This window comes from Pongo abelii, chromosome 15 (assembly GCF_028885655.2).
Source record: "Pongo abelii isolate AG06213 chromosome 15, NHGRI_mPonAbe1-v2.0_pri, whole genome shotgun sequence".
NCBI classification, from domain to species: Eukaryota; Metazoa; Chordata; class Mammalia; order Primates; family Hominidae; genus Pongo; species Pongo abelii.
Genome location: NC_072000.2, coordinates 38,441,839 through 38,460,470, shown reverse-complemented (window position 1 = coordinate 38,460,470; position 18,632 = coordinate 38,441,839). Strand labels below are relative to the sequence as shown.

Here is an 18,632-nt window from a genome sequence, read left to right as displayed (position 1 = left end):
ATTATAGTCATCCTTATCGGATGTCAAATGGTATCTCATGGTTTTGATTTACATTTCCCTAATGACTAATGATGTTGAATATCGTTTCATGTGCTTATTGGCCATTTGTATATTTTTTTGCAGAAATACCCATTCAAGTTCTTTGCCTATTTTTAAATTGGGTGGTTTTTGTTGTTGAGTTACAGAGTTGTGTTTTTTTGTTGTTTTGTTTTGTTTTGTTTTGTTTTGAGACAGACTCTGGCTCTGTTGCCAGGCTGTCACGCAACAGTGCAATCTCGGCTCACTGCAACCTCCGCCTCCCAGGTGCAAGAGATTCTCATGCCTCAGCCTCCTGAGTAGCTGGGATTACAAGTGTGCGCCAACACCTCCAGCTAATTTTTGTATTTTTAGTAGGGATGGGGTTTTGCCATGTTGGCCAGGCTGGTCTCAAACTCTTGGCCTCAAGTAATCTGCCCACCTCAGCATCTCAAAGTGCTGAGATTACAGGCATGAGCCACTGTGCCCAGCCTAAGTTACAGGGTTTTTAAATAATATATTCTGACCACCAGAATTTTTAAAATATCTTGATATATTTGGGGGGGGCATATTGATTTATATTTATAAGTAAAAGTAAATTTTATTTAAAAATTGACTTCTTGGCTATTAGTAGGACTGGATAAGAGTTTGGACTGCATTTTGGAAACAATATTTTGTTATGTAAGATTGAGGTAAAGAGGATTAGGATTTTATCTCCTAGTCTTTGTCTCTGAAATTCTACATAAGTATTGTGTCTGCTTTCAATAATTTTTTTTTTTACTCTTAATGTTTGCCATTCAAGAATTGGCCCAGTAATGTTATATTGTCCGCTATTGTTTCTTTCACTCAAAAATTACTAATAGGTTTTTAAAGAAAAGTTATATGTAACTGTCCTTACAATTTGGTGAGACCACCTTGTGTGTAATTACTTGATACAGGTTTCCCCTGTTAACAGCCAAATAATGAAGTTCATCTACAGTCACAAATTCTCTGGAATCTGAACTAAATTGATAGACAGTCCTGACTCAAACAGTCACTAGTTTACCATCTGATTTCAGTAGCCAGATGTGCCAGGTAATAAGTGAGTTTGTGTAGTTGCTTTTAGAATTTATAAAAGAAACCAAATATGGTATTTGTAGCAGCTCAGATTAGTATGTGAATGATGCTTTCTAATAATATAATCTGTTATTGTGATTTAAAGCTATCAGGCTGCTGCTTATTTTTTACAATGGATCAAGTTTTATGGAACCGTCTCTAAACACATAACAAAAGTTGAAGTACGTTATAAAAAATCCTTTAGCGTGACCTGAAAATAGTACATGAATACATGAGTACACTTTTGGTTACCTATCCCGTCCTGATGGTGATTTGCAGGAGCACAAGGACAACTATTTTAGAAACATCTGGCGCTGGGCGTGGTGGCTCACGCCTATAAATCTCAGCACTTTGGGAGGCCAAGGCAGATGGATCACGAGGTCAGGAGATCGAGCCCATTCTGTCTAACACGGTGAAACCCCATCTCTACTAAAAATACAAAAAATTAGCCAGGCGTGGTGGCACGTGCCTGTAGTCCCAGCTACTTGGGAGGCTGAGGCAGGAGAATCACTGGAACCCAGGAGTCGAAGGTTGCAGTGAGCTGAGGTTGCACCACTGCACTCTAGCCTGGGCGACAGAGCGAGACACTTATCTCAAAAAAAAAAAAAAAAAAGTCTGGAATAATATGTATCTAGCTTCAAAATATTATATGTACTTTCATGCAGTATAGTCTAGCTGTCATTATAACTTGACTAATTGTTAGTAAGATAAATGGAATCTGAATGTTATTTTTAAAGAAGCAGACCTAATTATTTTGCTATTTGTAGTTCTACGGATGGAAACTTAATGTGTGAGAAATAACATTAGCATTTTATATATATATATATATCTCTCTCTCACCATAAGTAACCACCTGTGCCTAATCATTTAGTGGGTTGTCATTGTAGAATAGTTGTGAACACAATTTGATGATTTCTCTTAAAAGAAACCTTTATGTTGAAAGTATACAAGTTTTTTTGGTCATTTCTGTGGCACTGATACAGAAAATTGTTTAATTTTTTATAACTTTGTTGTCAAATGTTCATAATAGGAAAAACAACTCCCATTATGGTAAAATCAAAGTAGAATTAAGATTTACATATATAACTAGGCATATTGAAATAAACATTTGTGAAATTTTGTTGTGAATGAATAATCAGAATGGTGTTCTGATTTTATTAGTACAATATTTGATGTTTGCTTGTTGTAGAGCTAAACACAGGTCTACACTTGTTGGTAATAAAATGGTGAATCACCATCATAATTGAGATCACTAAATTCAACTTGATTCAACTATTTAGGCCAAGGCTTTGGGTAGCAAGAAAAATGATTAAAATGTAAGGTTTTTAAAATATTATCCTTGTAGTTTCTATCTTATAGGTGAATTCATATTATAAGAAGCAGTTTTTCTTGATCTCCAGTAATTGTGCTTCTTTGGGAAGAATGCAATTAGGATTTTATTTTATATAGAATTTTGCATTAGTATTATAGACAGCAAAGCCCCAGTAAGAATATTTTCACTGATTAGAAAAAAATTTCTATTTATCTTCACAAATGAATTTCATGGTACAGCAAGAAAAGTAAAAGATAATTCTTTGCACATATAAACTCGCACATTTTACAGCCTTAAATCCATTAAGATATAGTCTGTGGCCAGGCGCAGTGGCTCACACCTGTAATCCCAGCACTTTGGGAGGCCAAGGTGGGTGGATTACCTGAGGTCAGGAGTTTGAGACCAGCCTGGCCAACACAGTGAAACCCTGTCTCTACTAAAAATACATAAAATTAGCTGGGTGTGGTGGCGGGGACCTGTAATCCCAGCTACTCGGGAGGCTGAGGCAGGAGAATCGCTTGAACCCACGAAACGGAGGTTGCAGTGAGCCAAGACCGCACCATTGCACTCCATCCTGGGCAACAAGAGCAAAACTGTCTCAAAAAAAAAAAAAAAAAAAAAGGTAAGGTCTGGTACGGTGGCTCACACCTGTACTCCCAGCACTTTGGGAGGCTGAGGTGGGAGCATTGCTTGAGCGCTGGAGTTCTAAACCAGCCTGGGCAACGTGGAGAAACCCTGTCTCTACAAAAAAAATACAAAAAATTAGCTGGGCGTGGATGGCACATGCCTGCAGACCCAGCTACCCAGGAGATTGAGATAGGATCACTTGAGCCTGGGAGGTTGAGGCAGCAGTGAGCCGTGATTGGGCCACTGTATTCCAGCCTGGACCACCGAGTGAGACCCTGTCTCCCCCAAAAAAGGTCCATATACAAGTTTTCTAGACTGTATACCAATATCTGAATACTCAGTTAGAATCTAAATTTTTAGGAATTACTACTCACATCTTGGTTTTCTCTCCTGTTAGTATATTAATTATTTTATAATTTACTAAAATGTGGGGGAAATAAGATTTTTTGTCTATTTAATTGGTTATATAAAATATATTTATATGTTAATATATAATGCATAGTAAAATATATATTTATAACATTTATAATTAGATATAGCCTGATAATATATATACTGATAATAATTTTAAGTACAACTTAATATACTTGATCAATCTCTTATATTTATAAAATGGTAGTGGTTAGTTGCTAAGTTGAGACCTATTCAAAAAGTATTAAGATAACTTAATTCTCTTGTTCTTAAACTGCTGCTAATTCATTAAACTCATTTGTTTTTCCTTTTCTTTATTTCCTTTCTTTCTTTCTTTTTTTTTTTTGGTACAGATTCTTGCTCTGTTGCCTAGGCTGGAGTACAGTGGCACGATCTCAGCTCACTGCAACCTCTGCCTTCCGGGTTCAAGCAATTCTCCTGCCTCAGCCTCCTAAGTAGCTGGGGCTACAGACGCAGGCCACCAAGGCCGGCTAATTTTTGTATTTCCAGTAGAGACGAGGTTTCACCATGTTGGCCAGGCTAGTCGCAAACTAATGACCTCATGATCTGCCTGCCTCAGCCTCCCAAGGTGCTGGGATTACAGGTGTGAGCCACCACACCTGGCTGAAATTTTGTTACTGAGAACTCCTCTCGTTGCCTCGTTTGTTTTTTATTTTATCATATTATTATTATTATTTTGAAGACGGAGTTTTGCTCTTGTTGCCCAAGCTGGAATGCAATGGCATGATCTCAGCTCACTGCAACCTCTGCCTCCCAGTTCAAGCGATTCTCCTGCCTCAGCCTCCTGAGTAGCTCGGATTACGGGCACTCACCACCACACCTGGCTAACTTTTTGTATTTTTAGTAGAAACGGGGTTTCACCATGTTAGCCAGGCTGGTCTCCAACTCCTGACCTCAGGTGATCCGCCCACCTCGGCCTCCCAAGGTGCTGGGATTACAGGCGTGAGCCACTGTACCCGGCCTGTTTGTTTTTTGAGACAGGGTCTTGCTCTGTCACCCAGGCTGGAGTGCAGTGACACAATGACAACTCACTGAAGCCTCTAGTGAGGCTCAAGTGGTCCTCCCATCTCAGCCTCCAAAGTAGCTGGGACCACATATGCATGCCCCCATATCCAACTAGATTTTGTGTGTGTGTGTGTGTGTGTGTTTTATAGGTTTCCGCATGTTGCCCAGGTTGGTCTCAAACTCCTCAGCTAAACTGATCCATAAGCCTTGGCCTCACAAAGTGCTGCGATTACAAGTGTGAGCCATCACACCCGGCCAGCAGTGCTTCTTTCTTTACATTTAGAATTCTCTCTTTGATCTGTTCTCTTGGAACAGTGCTTTTCATACCACAGGTTGTTATGGCCCCATGTAGGTTGTGAAATTAACTTGGTAATGAACTTTAATAGAATAGAAAATACTAGATACTCCATATAGTACAGGTGCATATTTAAATACATCTACTGATTTATGTATATACTGAGTCTTAGTGTAAAGATACTTGGCCTTCCAACTTAGAATTTAATGCTATTGTAGGTAAATACTCTAGTTTTACTTGTTTAAGTTTAATTGTGTCATATCCCTTTTGTGTTAAACACTTTCCCTGCTTTGTACGTGCTATATTTATGTAACTTTATATCTTATTCTCATTGCCAATGCTTCTCTTAATCATCTTACCATATCATTTTCTGCTCTTCTCTATAACCCCCACTTACATCCTCTTTACATTCACAGAGGTGGCATTTTCAGAGTCCTACCTCTTCTCTCTATTGCTGTTACTTCCATTTAAGTCCATGCTGCAGTCAGTTCTCAGTAGCTTTCTAACTGGTGTTCCTGTTTACACTCTTGCCCCAGAGTGTCTTCCCTAGAGTGTCTTTTCCACATAGCAGCCAGAGTGATCCTTCTGAAGTGTAAGTTAAGTCATTATCACCTTATTATTAAAAATCCTCTAGTGACTTTACTCAGAGTAATATCCAAAGCCTCGTAATCTGGCACTGCTGCTACATCTCTGAATCTTCTTTCATTTTCCTTATTCATTCTGCTACTTGTCTAAATTGTGCATGCCTCCTTCCACCTCAGGGTTTTTACTTCTTTTCTCTTTTTTAAAAAATACATTTCCCCAAGTTTTTCATGAGTTGCTCCTTCCCCCCTCCCCCCCCCCCCAAGATCTCTGCTTAAATATCAACCTCTTTGAAGGCATACTCGGTCAACTTATCAGAGATCACTATCTATATAAAATAGTGGCTCCCCCACCCTGCACTCTGTTCTCTTCATAGCACTTATCACTTCTCCTGTTGTGTATGTTTTTGTTTGCCTGTATCTCCTCACTGTTTCTATTTTGTTGACTGCTGGATCTTCACTATTTAGAGTAGTTTCTGGCACATTGTGGGCTCTTAACTATTGAATAAGTGAATGAATACACCCTGAAAGGGAAGAAAAGATGTGAAGTTATGGGGGGTAGGGATTAAATGTGTAGTCTCCTGGTCAATTAAACTGCATTGTCTCCATTTTTATTCTTGGATTATACAGCTGTAAATAAAGTTTAAAAGCAAATCCAAGAACTTTTTTTTTTAATTTTTATTTTTTACTCTTTAAACTGGGTACTCTATGCTTCATCTCTAGTTACTTTCTTCACCCAAAGAAAATGTATTGAATGAGTAGCTAAAATACCTACCTAAAATAAAATAGTGCTTTTTTCTGTTTTGGCTAATAGAATGGTGGAGGCAGGGATCAGTAACTTATAAAACCCCAGTTAAAGTAAAAATGCATGGCCATGTACAGTGGCTCATGCCTGTAATGCCAACACTTTGGGACGCCAAGGTAGGAGGATCTCTGGGGGCCAGGAATTTGAGGCTGCACTCAGCTTTGATGATGCCATTGCACTCCAGCCTGGGTGACAGGGCGAGACTCTGTCTCTTAAAAAAAAAATAAAATTTAAAAATTTTGAAATATGTGGCCAAGCACAGTGTCTCACGCCTGTAATCCCTGCACTTTGGGAAGCCGAGGTAGGAGGATCACCTGAGGCTAGGAGTTCGAGACCAGCCTGACCAATGGTGAAACGCTACCTCTACCAAAAATACAAAATTAACTGGGCATGGTGGTGCATGCCTGTATCCTAGTTACATAAGAGGTTGAGGCAGGAGAATAGTTTGAACCCAGGAGGCGGAGGTTGCAGTGAGCTGAGACTGGGCCATTGCATTCCAGCCTGGGCAACAAGAGAGACTCCATCTCAAAAACAAAAATTTTGAAATATGTGATTTTATTATAGTATATTCTTCGAAACTAGGTTTTCATTTAAAATTTCATTTTCCAAATTATTAACTGATTTCTGTCTTTTCCCTCTTCTTTTTAGGAAGAAAAAAGATACAATTGATCCCTTACTATTCAAGTATAAAGTGCAACCCACTAAAAAAGAATTATATGAGTCTGCTATTGTTAAAGCAACGCAAATCAGGTAAAACTCACTATCTTCTCAATAGTAGTTTAAAGTAGAATAATTATGTATGTTAGATTAAGAAGGTCTGATGTAGAACAAATGGGAAGTACTGTGATTGCTTTCCTTTTTAAAAATAAATGTACATTTATATGTTCATAGACTGATTAAAATAAATCCTAAGAATCCTGATGGAGGCCAGGCACAGTAGCTCATGTCTGTAATCCTAGCACTTTGACAGGCCAAGCCAGGAGGATCACTTGAGGACAGGAGTTCAAGACCAGCCTGGACTACGTGGCAAGACCCTGTCTCTATTAAAAAAAAAAAAATCCTAATGGACTTATTGAGCCCTTTGTTTAGATGACTAAACCCAAATAGTCTTCTATCTAAAGAATTAAAAAGAGTCCTATTTATGAAGTACTTTTCATGAGGTAACTCAATTTTTAATGTTAATAAAGTTGCTTATAAACGTCACATTTGTAGTATTCATTAGATAAACATTTGATCAGTTTTTTCCTATTCATTAAGAAAGTTAAATCATAAAAAATGAGTATCTTTAAAAACTTCCTGTTTGAGGCCTAATCAAAGGAGACAGAAGTTAATGTAAGAAGTTGCTTTAGTGAGTAGTTAATACATAAAAGAACTGGCTTTAGGTTATACAGATATATTTTAGGAAAATCCCTATTGTTGCCTGTTGGGTTTAGGCTCTTAGTCATCTGAAAGCAAGATGATATCAGCCAGCTATCAACCTGCCACCTAGGAGTCAGTCTTGTATTTCATTTAATGTAAAATAATTTCTGCTTATGTTCTCATCCCTTCCATATATATTCATGTATCCAAACAAAAGTGATAATAATATAAGTGTTAAGAGAATCCTGAGATAGATATATCACTTTCTGTGGTTGTATTGTGGTTTGTTGTGTGTGTGTGTGTGTGTGTGTGTGTGTGTGTGGTTTGTTGGTTGGTTGGTTTTGGGGGGCTCATCGTTAGTTTAAGATCTCTAGAGCATTCTACATTTTACTTTATATTCAAAAATAATATTCTAAAACTAACGTTTGATTATTCAAACTTTTAAAAATTTGTTTAGTTTATGGGCTAATGAATAGCATTGTTGAGACTACAGATATTTTCCTTATTCACAGTTGAGTTTTTTTCTTTTGCCTTTAGTTTAGGATATGTTATTTACATAATGTAATTCCCTATTTAATATTTTTCATTTTTCTATTTACTTTTTGACTTATACTTTAAATATAATTATTCTGCTAGACCATGGTTACAGTCTTGGTTAGCTCGTTTTCTTCCTAATTGGTAAGCCAAAGAATTACAAGGTGAGAAAGTTATACTTCATAAGACTTAAGTGACTTATAGCTCTTTGTTAGCATCAAAAAATAGTATAATACTTTTTTTTTAAATAACGAGATGGTGATATTCCTCTAATAAAGAAGAAGACTTGATATGCTAGAGTAGCATTGACAAGTAGAACTTTCTTTTATAATGGAAATGTTACATGTATGCTGTCCAACAGCCATGTGTCACTATTGAGCATTTGAAATGTAGCTAGAAAGAATGAGGGAACTGAGTTTTTAATTTTATTTATAAATAAACAATATATGGCTAGTAGCTACCATGTAAACTAATGAAGTCCTTGAGGACTAGTTTCTTCAGTAGTCAACAAGTAATTACCTTCTCTTTACCAGCTTGCAGAGATATAGCAGAGTCCTTGTTCTCATGGAGCTTTAAGTCTAGGAAGAGAATATAGTCATCCTTGGTTATCTGTGTGAGAGGGAAATCTTTGGATGTTCAAGTTTCATAAAATGGTGTAGTATTTGCATTTAACCTACACACATCTTCCCATATACTTTAAATCATCTCCAGATTACTTATAATACTTAATACAATGTAAATGAAGTATAAATCATTGTTATACTGTATTGTTTAGAGAATACTGACAATAAAAAAAGTCTGCACATGTTTAGTACAGATGCAGTTTTTATTTTCTCCGAATACTTTTGATCTAAGGACATGGAGGGCTAACTGTACACATTTTTGGGGAGGCCACTACTTAAAAATCATATATTTATTCACTAATAGGAGCTTTTAACGGCTTTTTCTTGAAAGGAATACATTGAACTCAATTAAAACATTTACTTTTTCCCCAAAATACTTCTATTTCTTTTCTATTGGTTTTGTTTTGTTTTGCTTGTGGTGGTGTTTGGTACTCTTGTGGTTGTTTTTAATTGGGGGGCAAGGGAGAATAAAATTAGAATATTAATTTTAAGCCTCTTTTAATTTTCATCCCACTAATTTGTTGGTTGTCATGAGATTTAAATACAAAATGTTTTAAAATTTTATACAAGCTGTGTTCAACTTTGTTTACAGTGTCCACTTGAATATTGATTTGCAGCACTTAATATGATTTCTGGTAGTCTACTGATTTTAATTTTTTTTGTTTTGCTTTGCTTTGTTTTTTTGAGACAGAGTCTCACTCTGTCTCCAAGACTAGAGTGCAGCAGCGCGATCTCGGCTCACTGCACCCTCGGCCTCCCAGACCCAAGCAATTCTCCACCCTAAGCCTCCTGAGTAGCTGGGATTACAGGCATGTGCCACTACCGCCCAGCTAATTTTTTTGTATTTTTAGTAGAGATGGGGTTTCACCATGTTGGCCAGGCTGGTCTCGAACTCCTGACCTCAAGTGATCCACCCTCAGCTCCCAAAGTGCTGGGATTACAGGCGTGAGCCACTGTGCCTGGCCTGATTTTAATTTTTAAGAGAATTTTAATGGTTATACTTGTAGGGGTAATCTAATTTTATAAAATTTGATTTAGTCTCTGTAGCATATTTTCCTTAAAGTTTTTCTTTTTTCTTTTCTTTTGTTTTTTTTTTTTTTGAGACAGAGTCTTGCTCTGTTGCCCAGGCTGGAGTGCAGTGGTGTGATCTCGGCTCACTGCCTCCTGCGTTTATGCCATTCTCCTGCCTCAGCCTCCCGAGTAGCTGGGACTACAGGCACCCGCCACCACACCTGGCTAATTTTTTGTATTTTTAGTAGAGACAGGGTTTCACCGTGTTAGCCAGGATTGTCTCAATCTCCTGACCTCGTCATCCACCCGCCTCAGCCTCCCAAAGTGCTGGGATTACAGGCGTGAGCCACTGCGCCCGGCCCTTGAAGTTTGTTTTCTCAGTGGCTCCTAAACGACAAATGTATATTGCTGTTTTTGTAATAGATTCACTCATGTAGATCTTATAACTTCCTACATAAATACCTCTGTAAAAGTTTCTTGTAACTTCTACATAAATACTGTTAGAAGATGAAGTGTCCTTTGATTCCTAGGCTTGAAATTCAGGTTACAAATTTACAGAGATTGTGGAGTTGGGGTTGAACTCTGATGCTAACACTACCCCTCTTTGACTTCCTTGCCTCCTGTAGCCGGAGAAAACACCTATTTTCTCGTGATAAACTAAAGCTTTTTCTGAAGCAACACTGTGAACCACAAGATGGAGTCATTAAAATAAAGGTAATCAAATAATGAAATTATTTGTTGGAAGACAGAAAACAAGATGAGTAGTGTTATAAAGTTATAACATTGCTGAAATGTTATTTCAAAGATGATTAAAGATTGCTCTCTTTTAATCTGGAGGCAATTTTTAGTACTTTTGAAAAATATTTATTGGATTCATTACTATTTCTAAAATTGCTAGAATTGCTAGGTGGTTCATTTACTACCACTTATAAAAAAGATCAACAAGGACAGGTGAAAATAGAAAATTTGGAAAAAGAAAAGTTATCAGGTGGGGCAACAATAGCTTCCTAATACCTATAGTGTGGTTCTGGCTTACGAAGGATAGACAGATTCAAAGAACAATGCTAAACAGAGCCTGCTAGATAAGAGAACAATGTATAATAAAAAGAGCATTGGCTGGGCACCATGGCTTACTCCTGTAATCCTTGCACTTTAGGAGGCCAGAGTGTACATACTGCTTGAGCCCAGGAGACCAGCCTGGAGACCAGCCTGAGAAACATGGCAAACCCTATATCTACAAAAATTAGCTGGGTGTGGTGGTGGGTAATTGTAGTCCCAGCTACTTAGGAAGCTGAGGTAAAAGGATCACCTGAGCCTGGAGAGGTCAAGGCTGCTGTGAGCTGTGATTGTATCACTGCACTCCAGCCTGGACAACAGAGTGAGACCCTGTCTCAAAATAATATAATAATAATAATAAAAAATAAAAATAAAAAGTATCATGCTAATACTAAGCAGACAGATTATATTTTGTCAATAACCATTAAGAGAGGAAAAAGTCAAGTTTTAGAGATTTCACATTGCACACTAAATAAAAAGTTAAATGGTAAAACTCAAAGTAATTTTTTAAAATGCAAAATATTCAACTTTTATTGGGATAAAGACACACTAAGTGAAAAAAGCAATAGAATGGAGCCTCATGCCTATAGTCCCAGCTACTCCGAAGGCTGAGGTGGGAGGATCACTTGAGCCTGGGATTTCAGCCTATCAGAAGGTGGGAGGAGGGAGAGGATGGGGAAAAATAACTAATGGGTACTTGCTTAAAACCTGGGTGATAAAGTAATCTGCACAACAAAACCCCCATGACACATGTTAACTATGTAACAAACCTGCAAATGCACCCCTGAACTTAAAATAAAAGTTTAAAAAGGCAGAATGGGTTAGAGAGATGTATGCATTTGTCACAAATCAGCTCCTGCATGTGTTAGATTTGTGCATTTCACTGTATATAAATGTTTAAAAAGAAGAGACTTTAAAAAAAGAATGAGTTTATGCGAAAAGTTAACATTTCAGGTCTCTAGAGGCAAGATTGATAAATAAAAATGGACACTTGGTTAACTATTGGAATAATAAAGTTAAATCTAACTCAAAAGAAATAAATTTTAATGTTAAACATGATGAGGTACTTAGGAGAAATAGGAAAAAAAAATACCAAGGATGAGATTGAGCATAAACATAGGTTTTAAAATGTCATGAATAAGTGAGCCAAGATCGCGCCACTGCACTCCAGCCTGGGCAACAGGAGACTCCGTCTAAGGGAAAAAAAAAAAAAAGTCATGCGTAGATTTCAAGGGCAAGCGCTGGGGGAAAAATACCTTGAGTAAATACAATGAAGAATGCAAATTAACTAGAGAAACATAAGCACCCCAGTAGGAAAATGGTCAAATAGATATGACTAAAATTCACAATGGATGAAATATAAAAACTTGAAAATGTAAGATAGTGTCATCTGAAAAATAATTTTTTAAAAAATGTGAGCATATTTATGTATCTGCCTTGATAAGATTCAATTATGCTCTGTCTATAGCATTATCAGGCAGCCATATTAAATGATGCTTACAAAAAGTTTTAATGATTTAGATACTTGCGATAAATGGCTAGAACAGTGCCTGACACTTGGTAGGCAATCGATATGTGAATAGTTGTATATATATATTGTAAACAGCCAGTTGGCCAATTCCTCTAATTTACAAAGATTTCTTACACATCAGTGAGCAAAGATGACCCAATTGGAAAATGGTGATAAAAGACATCAGCAAATATTTCACCAAGGAAAAAGTCAATGAACATGGAAAGAAGCTCAACTTTACTTAATAAATAAATGGGAATTAAGGTCACAATAAACATTTTTCACTTAGAGTGTAATAGAAGATTATTAACGGATATGCTGGTGTATTAATCCATTCTCACACTGCTATAAAGACATACCTGAGACTGGGTAATTTATAAGGAAAAGAAGTTTAATCGGCTCACAGTTCTGTGGGCTGTACAGGCTTCTGCTTCTGGGGAGGCCTCAGGAAACCTACAATCATGGTGGAAAGCAAAGGGAAAGCAAGCACATCTTCACATGGCTGGCAGGAGAGAGTGTGAAGTGGGAGGTGCTATGCACTTTCAAACAACCAGATCTCATGAACAGCAAGGGGGAAGCCCACTCCATGATTCAGTCACCTCCTACCAGGCCTGCCCTTTAACACTGGGGAGTACAATTCCACATGAGATCTGGGTGGGGACACAGAGCCAAATTATATCAGCACAGCACTTTGTGAGCAAGCACACAAAGTTTGATAACCAGTTTTGGTGAGCATAGACTGCTGTTAGGAGTACCTACAAGTACACAAAGATGTGGGTTTTGTGTATTGTGTGTATGAATAAGGAACTTTGGCAATTAATGTACTACAGTGTATTTTGGCCTTTATGAGTGTGTATATTTGAGAAGAAACCACCCATGTGCTTTATATTCATATTTAAGGTGCAATTCTGTAGACAATTACATAATTCTATTCTGTAGATAATTACATAATTCTATTCTGTAGATAATCCTGTTATGCCACATAATTCAGAGGTTATGTGGGATGGAATATGATCATTTTAATGAAATCTTCTTTAATGGGAGATTTTGATAGATTCTTGATTTATTGTCATGGCCAGAACTGGTTGAATTCTAGGTGTTTAAAGCTGTGCTCTACCTACAAAAATAATTATACACAAAATACACCTTTCTGTTTTGTTAACTTTTTGTATTTTGTGTCATTATTTTCTCTCACATTTCCTGAAAGGTATTTCTGTAAATGGCACTTGTTTTCGTTTGCTTGTTTGAGAGGAAGAATGATGAGCTTGGCCATTAGGTCAAAAATAACAAAAAGTCTAGGGTTGCACATGGATAAAAGGTAAGCAAGACTGGGCGCAGTGGCTTATGCCTATAATCCCAGCACTTTGGGAGGCCAAGGCGGGCAGATCACTTGAGGTCAGGAGTTCGAGACCAGCGTGGCCAACATGGTGAGACCCTGTCTCTACTAAAAATACAAAAATTAGCCAGATGTGGTGGCACACACCTGTAATCTCAGCTACTCAGGAGACTGAGGCAGGAGAATCACTTGAACCTAGGAGGCAGAGGTTGCAGTGAGCCGAGATCATGCCACTACACTCCAGCCAGGGTGACAGAGCAAGATTCTGTCTCAAAATAAATAAATATGTAAATAAAATTAAAATAAAAAAACTTTAAAAGGCAAACAAATTCTAGATACAAGGTAAAAGGAGATAAACTCTTGGATTTAGTAATTATTCTAGAACCACACCATTTCTGGCAAGAATAAGGTTAACTTCTGAACTTAAATTCTTTGTTTAAACTTTATAGGAATTTGCAAGTATTTCTGCTTTTATCAAGACTAGAGGGATGTAATGGGAAATTTGATACATTAAGTATTTAAGTTATTACTCTACCCTGGGAGGAAAATCTAAATAAATGTTCAGCAGTTGGCAAATGGTTAAGAAAAATTTATCAGGTTAATACAGTGGATTTTTAATGTTAAATATATGGATTGATTATTCATTTACATAGATTGATTATTCATTTACGTAGAAAATCTCACAAAATTTGCCAAAGCAAAACAAATTATTGTATAATATATATGTGATTTTGAAGTACAAGAAACTGTACAACCATTCTTGAGGTATTTTATTGTAATCTTTGAATTGTGGTTTTCTTTCTGGTAAGGCTAATTAATTATATAGTGGAAAAAGGATTGGTTAAACCAACTAAAATGTATTTTACTACATAATAATGCATAAAATTCTAATGTTTTTATCCTTATCTTTTTTTTTTTTTTTTTTTTCCCTGAGACAGAGTCTTACTCTGTCACCAGGCTGGAGTGCAGTGGCACAATCTCTGCTCACTGTAACCTCCACCTCCCAGATTCAAGTGATTCTCCTGCCTCAGCCTCCCGAGTACCTGGGACTACAGACGTGTGCCACCACACCCAGCTTATTTTTGTATTTTTAGTAGAGATGGGGTTTCACCATGTTGGGCAGGATGGTCTCAATCTTTTGACCTCATGATCCGCCTGCCTCAGCCTCCCAAAGTGCTGGGATTACAGGCATGAGCCACTGTGCCCAGCCTATCCTGATCTTTTAACAGCATTAATAGTGGCCTTATGACATGTTAGGGCATATCTGTATGTTGTATACTAATGTGTTATTATTGTACCCTATGTCTTTGTTTTATTAAGGCATCATCTCTTTCAACGTATAAAATAGCAGAACAAGATTTTTCTTATTTCTTCCCTGATGATCCACCCACATTTATCTTCAGTCCTGCTAACAGACGAAGAGGGAGACCTCCCAAACGAATACCTATTAGTCAAGTAAGTAGAGAATTGATTAAAACTACATTTTCACTGTTAGTAAAACAGTATTCAGAATCAAGAAGTATGTTTGTCTCCTCTCACATCCATAGCCTAGAGGAAGAAACTCATGACCTCACCAAAAAGTATGTGAGTGTGTACTGTATGTTGATAACTGCTCAGCAATGAGGCTTGGAGAAGTTTCAGGTGTGAATTAGATATGACTTTCATACCACAAGGATTTTATACCAAAGTGGAAGCAAGCACATAAGCAATTACTGAAATGTAAAGCAGGGAATAAACTATGGGATTGAAGTGTAAAATAAAGAGCAATAAATTCTGACAGGAAGAAGTTATATGGGGCTTTAAAAAAGCAATAATGCAGCTGGGCACAGTGGCTCTTGCCTGTAATCTCAGTACTTTGGGAGGCTGAGGTGGGTGGATATTTGAGTCTAGGAGTTCTAGACTAGCCTGGCCAACATGGCAAAACTCTGTCTCTACTAAAAATACAGGAGCCTGAGGCACGAGAATTGCTCAAACCCGGGAGGCAAACAGGCTGAGGTTGCTGTGAGCCCAGATCATGCCACATTGTACTTTAGCCTGGACAACAAAGCCAAGACTCCGTCTTAAAAAAAAAAAACAAAACAAAACAAAAAAAAACCTACACAAATTAATTAGGTTAGAAACATTCTTAGAAGAAATAAAATAAAAATAAAATTTGACATTGGCCACAAGAATTTTTCTGGTATGTCTTTTTTCTGCATCTTTTATATTTGATATTTACACCATCTAGTTTATAAAGTAAGCTGAAAGTTTGTTTTTCTAATGCATTTTTAAGGCTCTTTCTATATATTACCAGTTTTTCCTGAGATATTCTTGTAATAATTTATAGAGCTACAGAGTTAACTCATGTTCTGTTTATTACTAAGATTAGCGTTATTAACAGTTCAGTTACACTTTTTTTTTTTTTTTTTTTTTTTTTTGAGATGGAGTCTCACTCTGTCACCCATGCTGGAGTGCAGTGGCACGATCTTGGCTCACTGCAACCTCCACCTCCTGGGTTCAAGCAGTTCTGCCTCAGCCTCCTGAGTAGCTGGGGCTGCAGGTGCATGCCACCACACCTAGCTAATTTTTGCATTTTTAGTAGAGATGGGGTTTCACCATGTTGGCCAGGCTGCTATCAAACGCCTGACCTCAAGTATTCTACCCTCCTTGGCTTCCCAAAATGCTAGGATTACAGGCATGAGCCACCGTGCCCGGACCAATTATACTTTAGAATAAAAACTCATTTTAGACTGGGCACAGTGGCTCACACCTGTAATCCCAGCACTTTGGGAGGCTGAGGTGAGTAGCCCACTTGAGGTCAGGAGTTCAAGACCAGCCTGGCCAACATGGCAAAACCCTGTATCTACTAAAAATACAAAAAAATTTAGCCGGGTGTGGTGGCACATGCCTGTAATCCCAGCTACTCGAGAGGCTGAGGGAGAAGAATCACTTGAGCCCAGGAGGCAGAGGTTGCAGTGAGCCGAGATCACACCACTGCACTCCAACCTGGGGGACAGAGCGAGACTTTCTCAAAAAAAAAAAAAATCATTTTAGTATAAAGAAAGCATAATTGGTGAGAGTTTTAAATTTTTTGCCTTTTATTCTTACTATAAGAACCAGGCATACTATTTTGGTTTGTTTTTTAGGAGGACAATGTTGCTAATAAACAGACTCTTGCAAGTTGTAGGAACAAAGCTACTAAAGAAAGAGATAAACTTTTGAAACAAGAAGAAATGAAGTCACTGGGTGAGTTTTAACATTCTTTCCAAAAGTTGATTAGGAATAAGAAAGAATATTTCTCTGTGCCTGAGTGGGGGATGTTTCCGAAATGGCATGTTTCTGGTTGTTTTGAAATGCAGTTATTTTTTCTATCAGAGAACTATTGTTTATTTGTTTGTTTGCTTGTTTTATAAATAAGACCGCTTCATCTCTTAAAATTTCATGGTCTTGCATATTCCCTATTAAATTGCTTAGTGCCAGATTAAGCAGAAGTTTGAGTTTCCAGGGCTTAGTGGAAACTGGGGCTATTTTGTTTGATTCACACAACCTTTTAAAACATTGCTTCCCGAACTTGAATATACGTATGAATCACTTGGGGATCTTGTTAAAATGAAGATTCTAAATTAGGTCTGGTGGGGGAATGAGATTCTGCATTTTTTAACAAGGTGATGATAACCTTGCTTGCTGGGCTTCAGATCACACTTTGGGTATTAGGGCTTTCAAAGGCACAGATATGTTTGTCCCAATACTGTAGTTTGTCATAAACTTAGCCAATTTGCTTTTCTTGTTTTAATAACCTGCTGGCTCCCTGTAGGAATTTTAAGAGTCTCTACTAATCTCATTTAACTTTAAATTATTTCAAGGATTCTATTGTTACATCAAAAAAATTGCCAAGTGTTATTTTGTCTATAGTTCTAAGTTTGATTTTTCTTCACAGCTTTTGAAAAGGCTAAATTAAAAAGAGAAAAAGCAGATGCCCTAGAAGCGAAGAAAAAAGAAAAAGAAGATAAAGAGAAAAAGAGGGAAGAATTGAAAAAAATTGTTGAAGAGGAGAGACTAAAGAAAAAAGAAGAAAAAGAGAGGCTTAAAGTAGAAAGAGAAAAGGTATTCATTTGAGTATATTAGCTATACTCTCTACATATAGTAATACTACTTTACATATCTACATCCATGGTTGATTTTTAAATGCTTTTACTACTTTCATTCACATTTATGAATGTGCATAGAAAGTTGATTGGTTTATCTCCCTTTTGCTTTGGAAAATTTAACATGCCTTTACACATCACTTAAAACCTCTTTTAGAATGCAGTTCTAAATGATTTCATTGTTTAGACTTCCAAATTTAGGGAAGATGATATATGTAAAAGTTTATATGTAAAACTTTAAGAGGTAAAATACGCAATTTGAAAACTAAAATAGGCCGGACACAGTGGCTCACGCCTGTAATCCCAGCACTTTGGGAGGCCAAGGCAAGGCGGATCATGAGGTCAGGAATTTGAGACCAGCCTGGCCAGGATGGTGAAACCCCATCTCTACTAAAAATACAAAACTTAGCCGGGCATGGTAGTATGCACCTGTAATCCCAACTATGAAGGAGGCTGAGGCAGGAGAATCGCCAAGATCACACCACTGCACCGCCAGCCTGGGCGACAGAACAAGACTCCGTCTCAAAAAAAAAAAAAAAAAAAAAGAATAATGTTCTTATCCTACTTGAAAAATAAGGTGTAATAATAGTGTTTCAGCAAATCTTTGATTGTGGTCTTCAGTAATACATATTCCTTAGAGAATTCTATATCTGGTTTCCTCCAAAGTCAGTCATTTTCAGAGATTTCTTGGGATATTCATAAGTAGCCTTAGAGGATCATATTACATGCTCTGTGCTCATTTTAGTTGTCTATAGTCTCCCTTGAATTTTTTTTTTTTTAATTATACTTTAAGTTCTAGGGTACCTGTGCACAACGTGCAGGTTTATTACATAGGTATACATGTGCCATGTTGGTTTGCTGCACCCATTAACTCGTCATTTACATTAGGTATTTCTCTTAATGCTATCCCTC

At 37.2% G+C, this 18,632-nt stretch overlaps 1 protein-coding gene across 4 annotated transcripts in view; it reads left to right on the top strand.

Moving 5' to 3' along the window:
• The window catches only part of BAZ1A (bromodomain adjacent to zinc finger domain 1A), a 119,774-nt gene that overhangs the window by 55,231 nt on the left and 45,911 nt on the right, over window positions 1–18,632 (top strand). For all 4 annotated transcript variants that reach the window (XM_054530014.1, XM_054530011.1, XM_054530013.1 and 1 more), the window contains 5 exons: window positions 6,816–6,917; window positions 10,321–10,408; window positions 14,917–15,051; window positions 16,722–16,821; window positions 17,513–17,679. In XM_054530014.1, coding sequence (XP_054385989.1) covers window positions 6,816–6,917; window positions 10,321–10,408; window positions 14,917–15,051; window positions 16,722–16,821; window positions 17,513–17,679 — 592 coding nt within the window. The remainder of the gene's footprint in view (window positions 1–6,815; window positions 6,918–10,320; window positions 10,409–14,916; window positions 15,052–16,721; window positions 16,822–17,512; window positions 17,680–18,632) is intronic.